At 37.3% G+C, this 12,421-nt stretch overlaps 1 protein-coding gene across 4 annotated transcripts in view; it reads left to right on the top strand.

Moving 5' to 3' along the window:
* The window catches only part of Tbce (Tubulin-binding cofactor E), a 304,725-nt gene that overhangs the window by 42,842 nt on the left and 249,462 nt on the right, over window positions 1–12,421 (top strand). For 3 of the 4 annotated variants that reach the window (XM_067136490.2, XM_067136488.2, XM_067136487.2), the window contains exon 2: window positions 7,490–7,684. The exons of the other annotated variant lie outside the window; for it this stretch is intronic. In XM_067136490.2, coding sequence (XP_066992591.1) covers window positions 7,490–7,684 — 195 coding nt within the window. The remainder of the gene's footprint in view (window positions 1–7,489; window positions 7,685–12,421) is intronic. 4 annotated transcript variants of the gene reach the window in all.

Genomic DNA, 12,421 nt, shown 5'->3' with positions numbered 1-12,421 from the left:
TGCAGTCTGTCGAAACACAAAACTTTGAACACTTTAACATACATGTAAAAAAAAGAATAGAAGTAGTATTGATATTAAATATTGTGCCCTATATCTGAATACCTGCATCTTTGACGACTTTCTCAATGGTATATTAATGAGCAGGCATGAAAATTAATCTCTATGCCTTAATCCACTGGTAGTTTGTAAGGGCTCAAAGAAATTGCTTGAACCCTGGCTTGATACAAAAAAAGTGGTTTATTGTAGATTTCCAGCTATAATTTTAGGTATGTATGGTGTAACAGTCTGAGGTATAAAATTTAAAAACATTTTTACGTGTCTTCCCCACTACTTACATGTGTGACTCTGCATTCATCTACATCACATATTTGAAAATAAAGCTAAGAAATAAAGTTGGAGCCGAGAGTGACTTAATGTTGAGATAATCATACATTAAACCCAACATTCTGGATCCAGTCATTCAAAAGCAGCTTCATTGTTCATATTAAACTGTATTTGATACCATTTATGTTATAATTTTGCATTTCATTTTTAAACTTTTGAATTCAAATATAGGAGTTTGTAAAATGAGATTGAATTCGAGAGATAAGTGGGTTTGAATCCCACAGTCGACAGCTCTGAGGATGGTTTTCTGTTGTTTCACATTTTCACACCAGGCAAATGCTGGGGCTGTACCTTAATTAAGACCATGGCTACTCCCTTCCGAATCCTATCATTTTCCCATCCTTGCGTTGCCAAAAACCTTTCATGTGTTAATGCGACATTAAACCACTAGGGAAAAAAGTGTAACATATTGTAACATGATGGGGATGATAAATAGACAGAACTAGTAGATTTTACTTCTGTGACTAAGATTTATTTACTACTAGTACTTGCATACTACACGGATGCACTAATTCACAATTTGCATTCTCAGTCACTTACAGTCACACTATACACAGATACACACAGCACAGTTTCTAATATCGCACGTAGTGCACTGTCCATCACAGTAAGCGCAGTTGCCTGTTCTCATTCGCACACTCCAACAGTCTCAGTTTGATATCCCACATTGATCTCTATGCTGACACACAACTGGGGCACTCAGTTCACGGCAGATACACAGCGTGAGCACACTCTGCAACTCGTCGACTGGACACTCTTCACAACAGTCTATCATAATGACAGTCTCTCAATACTTGTGACACTCACATACTGAACACAACTCTATACTGCAGTTGACTGTGTCCCATTCAGAACTATACAGTGCTTGCATACTGAACTCTCGACTGCACACACTGTCTCTCAACTGTAACTCGCTGTGCTCGTCTGGTCCACCTTATATAGGGAGGCTGGTTTCTCCAGATAATTTCTGAAATAGGAGATTTCGAGACATATTTGGATACTTGTAGGATGCTAATCAATTTATTATTTAACCACCTATTCAGTACATTATAATCTTACACAATTAGGATTTGATCCTTATTACCTTATGAAATGTGAGACATGTTTTGCCTTTCACTGAAGGCATCTTCAGTCGTTGTACCTCCTCAAAGTTAAATCAGGCACGTGATTTATAATTAAAATATAATTATTAAGATTTAATATTAACATACTTAAATTAGGAGCTGTCTAAAGAAAAATTGAATAACAATTCTTGGTATTATTGTGAATAACAACAATATCAGCCGTTGGCTGTTGATTGATAGTTGTGACAAAGATACATAGTACAGTGCTTAGTAGCAGTGGTCTGTTTTGAATTTTTAAATATTACAATGTTTTGGAATGTTACAAAAAACTTTCCAGCAATAAGAAAATATTAATTGAGACCTTATTCAGAAGTTAAGTTATAAAAATTGAAAAACTATCTGGTTGAAGTCTTGGGTTCGAGATTTTTGGCTTGCAATGTCCTTTTTTACCAACACGCTAGCATTCAGCAATCACTAACACCATCAAGCTGTGCTACTTACAACTTCACTTCACTAACAAGATTAATGAAGGCTTATTTTAAGTCAAGATACTCCAATCATGTTGTTGTTTTATTTTAAACCAAGCTTGATAGCTGCAGTCGCTTAAGTGTGGCCAGAATCCAGTATTCGGGAGATAGTGGGTTCGAATCCCACTGTTGGTAGCCCTGAAGATGGTTTTCTGTGGTTTCCCATTTTCACACCAGGCAAATGCTGAAGGCCACGGCTGCTTCCTTCCCACTCCTAGCCCTCTTCAATCACATCATCGCCATAAGACTTAACTGTGTCCGTGCGACGTAAAGCAAATTGTTGTTTTATTTTAACATTTGATCTCTTCGCTATGGACTATGGCAACTGTTAAACCATCAATTACTTTTACAAAGCAAATATTACGAGTTAAAGACTTCAACCTGTTGTTTTCTTTTTTCAATTTTACGACATTATTTCCGAATAAAGTCTAAATTAATTCTCATATCGCTGAAATGTATTTCCTAATATTCTGAAAAATGTAATATTTAAAGACTCAAATTAGACCACTGCTGCTAAGCCCTGTACTATGTACCGTTGACATAACTATTTATCAACAGCTAACGGCTGTTATTGTTGTTATTCACAATAGTACCAAAAATTGTTTATTCAATCTTTCTTTTGACTGCTCCTATTTTAAGTTTGTAATAAGTTTTTCTAAAAAAATGATTTTTATTTAATGATATTTGTTCGTGGCGTCGACCTCTGTGGATCTTTTGCCACTACTTTCACCATGTGAAATGAACCTGCGTGTAAGTAGAGTTGCGGAAGTGTAGAGTGTTGAATGTGAGGAAAGGAACTTTAAGGACAACACAAACATCCAGTCCCCAGGCCAGGGATATTAATCATTTACAATTTTAAAAACCCCTGATCCGGCCAGGAATCAACCTGGGCCCGCCGGGTGACAGGCGGACGCATTGCCCCCTACACGGCGGGGCCAGACTTGTAACAAGTTAAGATACTCCAATCAAGTTGTCTGTTTACGCCAAATGTGAAATCAACAATTACTTATTGCAAGTCAAAAATCTCGAACCTAAGACTTCAACCAGATAGTTTTTCAATTTTTACGACTTTACTTCTGAATAAGGTCTCAATTAATTTTCTCTTATTGCTGGACTGTTTTTCCTAACATTCTAAAACATTATAATGTTAAAAAATTCAAAACAGACCCTTGCTACTAAGCACTGTACTATGTACTTTTGTCACAACTACTGTATTAATCAACAGCCAACTGCTGATATTGTTGTTATTCACAATAATACCAAAAACTGTTATTCAGTTTTCCTGTAAACTGCTCCTATTTTAAGTATGTTAATATTAAACCTTAATAATTATATATTAATTATAAATCAGCTGCCTGATTTAACCTTAAGGAGGTACAATGACTGAAGATGCCTTCAGTGAAAGGCGAAACATGTCTCACATTTCATAAGGTAATAAGGATCAAATCCTAATTGCATAAGACTATAAATAATAATGGTTAAATAATAAATTAATTAGTATCCTACAAGTATAGTAATCTTCAGTATGGAACCATAATGATATTTATCACTTGCAACTTATTTTGATGGTGAATACTCTAGGTTAGTGATGTAGGGCTTTTTAGAATGACGGAGAAGAGGCGGCCTTCAGCTTATTGCTTAGTCCCAAGTGGCTGGTTGCGCAGGCAGGGGTGTGGAGCTAATAACTCGGTGGCACTGTTTGAGGGTGGAGCCAGACTAACTTTCTCCTCACACCTTGGAATCAGCATGCCGGCTAATCTGCCACAATATTTACAGTTAGTTTAATTTCAAAACTGAGAGGTGGGAGGGGGTCTGTGAAATTTAAATTTTTTCAAGGGGTGCATGAAGTGGAAAGTTTGGGAATCACTGGTCTGCAGTTTTCTGAATACAATTGTTGAAATTTCCAATCAAAAGGAAGTTAATTATTCCACCTTTGTAGATTATTGACCTTTAGAGAGTTAAAATATTACTCTCTATACCTTTATTTATTGTAGTCCTTGGTTTAAAAGATTTGCTCTATCATTAACACATCTGTGAAACTTCCTGCTCTCATTTCTAAATCTGCTCTGCTCTATAGTATCTCTTTGTATAATTCATTCTCCTGCTGTCTTTTCTTCTTCCTGTGCAGTTTCTTTCCTATTATCTTTTTGCTCTTATATTCTCCCATTAACTGCCCTGTACAGTTCCTCAGCAGCATATGTTGATAAGCATAATTTTTCCACTGTGTTGGTTGCTGTTTTACAATCATCATCAAATCATTTTTTAAATTTATTATTTGGTCTTTGACTCTTAGAATACCCTTAGCTGAAGTGATAACAGATGATTTAATTCTATCCCATTGTTCTTTGATATGATACTCTCTTTGTCATTCAATTAGCTCTTGGCTCCTTCCTATTTCTTCATCTCACCGATCTTGATAGCTGTAGTCGCTTAAGTGCGGCCAGTATCCAGTATTCGGGAGATAGTGGGTTCGAACCCCACTGTCGGCAGCCCTGAAGATGGTTTTCTGTGGTATCCCATTTTCACACCAGGCAAATGCTGGGGCTGTACTTTAATTAAGGCCACGGCCGCTTCTTTCCCACTCCTAACCGTTTCCCGTCCCATCGTCGCCATAAGACATATCTGTGTCGGTGCGATGTAAAGCAACTTGTAAGGGGAAAAAAAATTTCTTCATCTAACTTTTCCTTGTACCGTTTTAACTGATAACATTTCGGGGTTGTTTACGGGTTGTATATTCTTTGTTCATCCTCCACGTTATTGTTTGAAGAACAAATTCTTTGTATGAATTTTGGATTCAGCAAAGAAGTGATCGGAGGTAACATTTTCCCCCCTTAGAGGACCTTACATCCATTAACATTGTCTGACCCCCAGGAGACTTCCAATCACTGGTACCTTCATGTATATATTTGAGGGAAGTGTGTGCTGCAAATCACAATTCTTTTGGGTGGTGCAAAATCAATCCATCTCACCTTATTTCCATAGTTGTGTAAACTGGCATTCCTATCGTGGGCATGTACACACTTCCCCTTTCAGCCTGTGCATTCATGTCTCCAATTACTATTTTTACATCATCCTGGGCATGCATCATAAGACTTCTTCAGAAGAGTATAAAATTTTTCCTTCCTTGATTCATCTTTATCTTTTGTTGGGGCATGTATATCTATTATGCTGCAATTAAAGAACTTGCTTTTGGTTTGTAAGCAATAGATTTAAACTTTTGAAGGTGTAAAACCAGTTATATGCTGTTTAACTTTCTACCGAGCTCGATAGCTGCAGTCGCTTAAGTGCAGCCAGTATCCAGTGATTTGGTGATACTGGGTTCGAGCCCCACTGTATGCAGCCCTGAAGATGGTTTTCTGTGGTTTCCCATTTTCACTCCAGGCAAATGCCGGGGCTGTACCTTAATTAAAGCCATGGCTGCTTCCTTCCAGTTTCTAGGCCTTTCCTATCTCATCGTCGCCATAAAATCTATCTGTGTCGGTGCGACGTAAAGTAAATAGGAAAAAGAGTTTAACTTTCTTGTCAACAAAGAAACATGTCCTCATTTGGTGTTCATCACCATAGCTGAAGTATGCTGTGCAGTCTTTCTTCTCTGTCACTCCATTTCGTATCCACCTTACCTCTTGGAGAACTGTAATATCTGCCAGACGCTTGTGAAGTTGGTCTATTAACATCTTTTGAGCTGTTGGCTTGTGTAGGGTCAAGACATTCCGTATACAAAGCCATGAATAGTTAGCCTTTCCTAGTTTGCCATCAGTTAGTCCTGTTTCTTTTCCTGTGGGTTTCTCAATGGTAGATTTTTTATGGGGTAGAACTGTTAATCCGAAGCCCAGACTGAAGGACCAGGGACTTTCCTCTTAGGGTTACCATATCTTAGCCGAGTATACCCCATTTTAAGGCACTAGGTACTCGCCGTCCTCCTACCCATTGCAGGCTAGGATTTGCTGGTTACATTGGCAGCTGAGCAGTCATTTGAAGCATTTCTTGAGTTTTAACAGTTGCACTCCTCAAGACTCAAAAACCAGCTGTTCACCCTTCTCCTTTAATCAGGCTTGAGACTGGCAATAAAGGGCACTGACATCCTTCTGGAGGCAGAGTTCATCTTAACCCATGAGAGGACACGTAGAATGTTGAACGTCAGAGGTCGTTCGCCGAGCTTTCCTCCGTGATCATGATAAAGACAAACAGAGGACGTAATCAAAACACCAAGAAAACACAGTTTATGCCTACTTTAACAATGCATGACGTTACTAATTATATAATTACACTGCCAGTTTTCGACAAATTTCTTGAACACTTCTCGGATTGGCGCAAGTTTATCAAGCGATTTTCGTTCCTCTCTGCTACTTATATTGTCAAATCTAAGAGCTCGTATTAAGAACTTGACATGCTTGAGAGCCATCCAGTTTTGAAAGAATTCCACACTAGTGCCAACTGATGCCCAAAGATCTTCCAAATTCAGGTGGGGAGCTTTCAGATTTCTTGACCTGTACAAAAGACCAAAGAAGGCTTGAATTTCTGCAGTCGTGTTCACAGCATCTCTTTTCCAGGAATAATTACTTTCACTTTTCCTCTATCCATATGTTTGTAAATTTGGTTATGTCACTCATCATATCGTCAATGAGGAAGTTTCCACGCATCTAGTGGAGAGCATGCTTCAACGGCTTCTCTCCGCACTTAAGGTAAATGGGTTCGTATTTTATTGTGAGCAAAAGTCCTACCATTTTTAGGTGGTTTGTGAACGTTCAAGCGTGTTGTCCCACCTCTTCCAGTACTACAGAGGTTGGTTCATTGTATTTACTTCATCTAGTTTACCTAGTTCCTGTAATTCAGGAACATAAATTTCAGAATGAGAGTCGTCCTCCAACACATCGGCATCATCATCAGTTGGCACCTTTTCTGCCTCTTTAGCGAAGAACTGTCTTCAACATGGACCTTCTTTATTTGCATTTAGCAATTGTTGCAGCTCCTCACGTTCTACAGTGCCTAACAGTCTCCAATTTCTTTTGTTTTCTTCTTCCATGTCAACGCAGAATGTCAGAAAGCACTACACAACTGAAATATTTACACACCGAGCATAAATGTTTGCGTAATTTCCGTAATAAAAGAGGTTGCACACAGAAGATAACTCTGCCTCTCTGAGAAACGTGCGGGGTCACATACGGAGGAATGCTCCAGGCGTTTACAAAAAGCACGCTCACACCGACAACATGATTGTTACTGGGCTAAAACTGCCCCCACGACTAGCCGACAGTTTGAGGAAAAGGTATTGAAAGGGACAGCCCGCAAGCACAATCTTGTGACGTTACACATTCATAATTATTTAGAGCCTGGACGAAAACTCCGTGAGCGACCTCTCATGGGTTAAGAACACATCAAAATTAATATGTTGAGTGTGCATGGCATTGGCTGACATTGTGAGAATGTGTTTTGGGTCACCTTATCATATCGAACAACTTAGCTGCATCATTTACACTGGGAATATGTGACAGTTCCTTATATTTCTTATTTTAGGCATCCAACTTCTGGTTCATTTGTTCGTCCTGAAAAGGTAAATTTTGGGCAGAGCTGCATGGCTGCCATACGCAGCCGCTATGGTGGAGTAGAAAATGCTGGCATTGATGAAGATAATTGGGCTGTAGTTCAGAAACAGATAAATGCTCGTTTCCTGGAAATGGTGGGCTTAGACAAAATCAGCAAAATACAAAGGTTAGTGATATGTAATATTTAACATTTGTTTAGAAAATTAAAATTCTTCTGGATAATTTTTTTAAACCTTTCAGGCCTGAAAGAAAACTGGAGGTGTGAATTTTTGTTTATACGTCAAAAACTGATAAAATGCTCTTAAATACATATGTTTATAGTTTATTTTACCAAATAAAAAATAACATCTGAAGAAAAGCACCTATACAACTGTGCATGTCGGGACTTAATTCACTACTTACAAAAACAAAAAATCAACTTGGTACATGTGAATATACATATGTACATGATCAAATGTTCTGTTTTACTGTGGGGAATGATTTAAAACAACTAAAATCTTCGTTTGACACAAATATACATTATATTTCTTACATTGAGTATGAGTTTTGCTTTTACAGTCCTTTCAGCGGCAGCACCTTGCCGTCAGACTTGAAAGAAAACTGGAGGTGTGAATTTTTGTTTGTATGTGAAAAACTTACCAAAAGGCTCTTAAATATGTATGTTTGTAGCTTATTTTTCAAAATAAAAACTGTCATCTGAAAAATAGCATCGACACAATTGTGCGTGTGAGGACTTATTTCACTCCTTACAAAAAATAAAAAATTCAGCTCAGTACATGTGAATTACATCGTACGATATTACGTATGACACATGTACATGATTAAATGTTCTGTTTTACAGTGTGGAACGATTTAAAACAATTAAAATCGTATACATTACGTTTTGTACATTCCTAATCACTAGATTGCGTGCCAATAGCCTGGATTAAATTCCAAACCTCTCTGCAGTGCTCGTGTGGAGTGAGGGCATATGACGCTGTTGATGGTGTTTTGTCTGTCGGATGGGGACGTTAAGCCTTGAGCAGACCCCTTGGTGCTATTCGACAGGAGTAGGCTATATGCCGGCACCGGGTTTCACCCTCTCCCTACTATCGTATATCACGTCATTCATTTCATCTCATTAACTCCTCTGATGAGGTTGACAGCAGGAAGGGCATCCGGTCATAAAAACCCACCACGACAGATTCATTTCACCTCACACCCAACCCCGTAGGGAAACTGGACAAGAGTTAAGACAAAGAACAACGTTACATTTTGTACATAGAGTACAATTTCTACTTTTACAGTCCTTTTGGTGGCAGCACTCCCGTACGCATTGCATGTAGGGAAACCTCACCTGCACAATTGTGCATATCAACATTCAAATCCTTGTGGTATTATGTATGATGTTGTATTTTCACAATTTACATTCACTTAACAATTTACGTTCTTCATTGATTACATTCTAATATTCAGTAAAGCTTCTAAATGAATATGAATGCAATAAATAAATACCTACTTTTGGCATTACTGCTTCCCATCATCTTGCTGATCAACTGTATTTTTAAACTGTTTTTCCTGCACCCTGGTAGTCAAGCGCTAAATAAAAACACCCGAAATACATGGTACGTGTCCCGCACAAGCACTGCAGTCTGGTCTAGCGCCAAAAAACGTCAAATACGCTCAGACATAAATAAAATATGAACCCGCACAATTGTACGTATATGGTCTGAAAGGGCTAAAGATTTGTATTAATTCATACCTATATCATGTCTATGTCCTTATTTCAATCAGGGTAAAGGAACCACAATCCAGAGAACTTAAATTTTATCCTGAGTTATACAATTTCAATGTCTTAATATATATTAATTTTTTTAAACTTGTCCATAAGAGTGGTCAGTTCAATAATTTCCTTTAAAATATGCACAGTATTCAGGCTACGCTTTATTTTTCTTTCATGTTTCTTTTCTATTTTTATTAAGCAGAAGTTAACAATTAGTGACGTTTACTCTGTATAGGGGCTATCTAAAGACTTAGTTTACAGTACCTACCGTAAATTTAAAAAGATGCTTACATAACATTAACAATTCAATTTTTTATAATCATAAAAAAGGAGGGATATTATTTATTACGTCTTCAATGCTTCCCCAGTACAGATTACTTTGGAGCTGTAAGTACCACGTCATTCACAATATTTCATAGTATCAAAATTTTGCAAAATTCTTTTAGTGTTCTTGCATTGTGCCCTAACATTGACATACACATTTGGAAAGAAAGTGTTTCTCTAGTGTTTGTCATCTGTTTCTGGGAGGAGATGATTATTATTATTAGTTGGGGGCAGTTTTTATTTTATTTTATACAGTTACATCTAACCTGCTACAGGAGCATCCAAGAGCCTTCGCGTTACAGTTGTCCTCTAGTGTTTACTCCTGTCATTATTTCTTTTCATTCTTGTGATGGACATTGTTATCAATCACTCAGTCAATCACTACTGATCTGCATTTAGGGTAGTCGCCCAGGTGGCAGATTCCCTATCTGTTGTTTTCCTAGCCTTTTCTTAAATGATATATATAAGATCTGTACAGACTGATACCATAGACCCTTCTCTACACTGAGGACATGCTAGCTGCCAAACACAAGCTTGATCTCCATTGCCATATCTGAGAATGAAATGATCGATTGACACAGTATGGACTGGGACTCAAAGAAAAGATAACTGAAAGCTTGACATCAAGCCCACAAGATATCAGAACATTCTGAGTTGGTGACAAGAACCTACCATGAGTGGCAAAGTGTAAATCTCTTAAGTTTACAAATTGTTGATGATGGCCAATAACTTATCAGAGAGGTGCATGCAAGTTTTGATGCAGTCTTGGTTGAGTGACAAATGATGACAGGCATCACCTACAATTGTTGAATGAGAGACTACCTCAAATCAAAGATCTGTTACTCTGTTGATCATCCTGTTACCTTCTGTGGTACAGAATGTTCGTAAACTGTGAAAGAGACAGACGTCAACTTAGCTTCAAGGAGACAGTGATGGTCAGCCAGCTCTTTAACTTGTAGTATGTTTCCAACGTAGATGAAAGGAAGTGATTTAGCATTGTGCTGATCCAGAAGAAACTGCATGAGAGCGACTGTAATTGTTAGGACACGTGCTACAAGCAGACAAACTATTTTCCTGTATTCATATTTTTGTTTTGAATATATAATTTGTAAACAAACATTTTAGTCATGCCATAATTATAATACTGGTTGTAGAATTTTACCCAAATAAATTAACTATGTTTGAGGATCGCAACAATTGCGGAAGAAATCAAGGATGAGTACAGCCTCTTACTTTTAAAAATTATACATGCATACAGTAAAACCTCATTAACATGAACTCGAAGTGACTGGAAAATCGTGAGTTTGTGTTCTTCTTCTTAGAGTGCCGATCTGTTACTGCATGTTGGAGGTCTAAATGACAATTACCTTTGTTGACGGCAATTTGAAGTACAGTCGAAACCGTTTATTGCGACATCGTTCTTAACGACGTATTGGATATAGGCTAGCTGCGGAATCTAATGGTTCCATCTAAATCCTATATAAACAACGTAGTACTGTATTTAAAAAAAATTGCTTAGTATGACCGCTTATTATGACATACCATATAAAATAACATATATATGTATCATATTTTCACAGAGAAATATATCGGCTATAACATCCAGTGTTGATTTTTGTTACTCTTGTATTGGAGAAATGCTAACAACAATAAGCGCTTGTTTTCAGTGAGTTTGTTTGTTAGTCAAGGCAAGCATCGCTATGAAGATGCCAAAAAAAAAAAAAAAAAAAAAAAAAAAAAAAAAAAAAAAAAAAAAAAAAGGGAAAGTGTTTAATTTTGAAGAAAAGTCACACATAATGTGGCTATTCGAAAATTGGGGAACAAATGTCAGTATCGCGAAGGAATTGGGTGCATCACACTCAGTGATTTCTGCAATTTGGAAGTACAAAGAGAACATTTCATTTATTAGCCAGGATCGTATGCAACATTATTGATCAATTTACATTGTAGCTACTTCTTTCCTTACTTATTATTGTATATTTTGGTGGCAATATTATTGCTGTACATACTGTGTAAAGATTAGAAGTTAAATTACTCTCATCCTCAGTCCAGAAATATTGTATTGCAAATACAGGACTTATTTCACTTACGTCTTTTGAAGTTTTAACTTTATTCTGTTAATTAACTATGGAAGTTACTGATGTGACATTTTTAGCAACAAAAAAAAAAAAAGGTTTGTGCAACTATCGCCTGTAACGACTCTTAATTGGTGGTCCTTTAGGAGTTGTTATAACCGGTTGTGACTGTAGTTCTGTCAGTGGGCTCGTATTAAGCAGGGTTAATATTTTACTGTTCTAGATAATATCTAAATCATTACAAACAATAACATTTTTTACAAAAACTGCAATATTTTACTCTTCCATATAGTATAAGGTAAAGATATAGATAATTTGGTTCTGGAACATGAAGAGGCTGTTGATGCTGATGAAATGGGAGACCCAATTTTGAGGTCAGAGTTTGGCAGAGCTGTGAGTGACCTAAATAGGAACAAAGCACCTGGAATTGATGACATTCCCTCTGAATTACTGACTGCCTTAGGAGAAACCAGCATGGCAAGGTTATTTCATTTAGTGTGCAAGATGTATGAGACAGGAGAAGTCCCATCCGATTTTCGGCAGAATGTTTTTATACCTATTCCCAAGAAAGCCGGTGCTGACAGGTGTGAAAACTACCGCACCATTAGTTTAATATCTCATGCCTGCAAAATTTTAACACGTATTATTTACAAAAGAATGGAAAAACAAGTTGAAGCTGAGTTGGGAGAAGATTCATTTGGCTTCAGAAGAAATGTAGCAACACGTGAAGCAATCCTGACTT

Source organism: Anabrus simplex, chromosome 1 (genome assembly GCF_040414725.1).
Source record: "Anabrus simplex isolate iqAnaSimp1 chromosome 1, ASM4041472v1, whole genome shotgun sequence".
Lineage (NCBI taxonomy): Eukaryota > Metazoa > Arthropoda > Insecta > Orthoptera > Tettigoniidae > Anabrus > Anabrus simplex.
The sequence above is the reverse complement of the archived record's forward strand: the minus strand, read 5'-3'. Positions and strand labels throughout refer to the sequence as shown.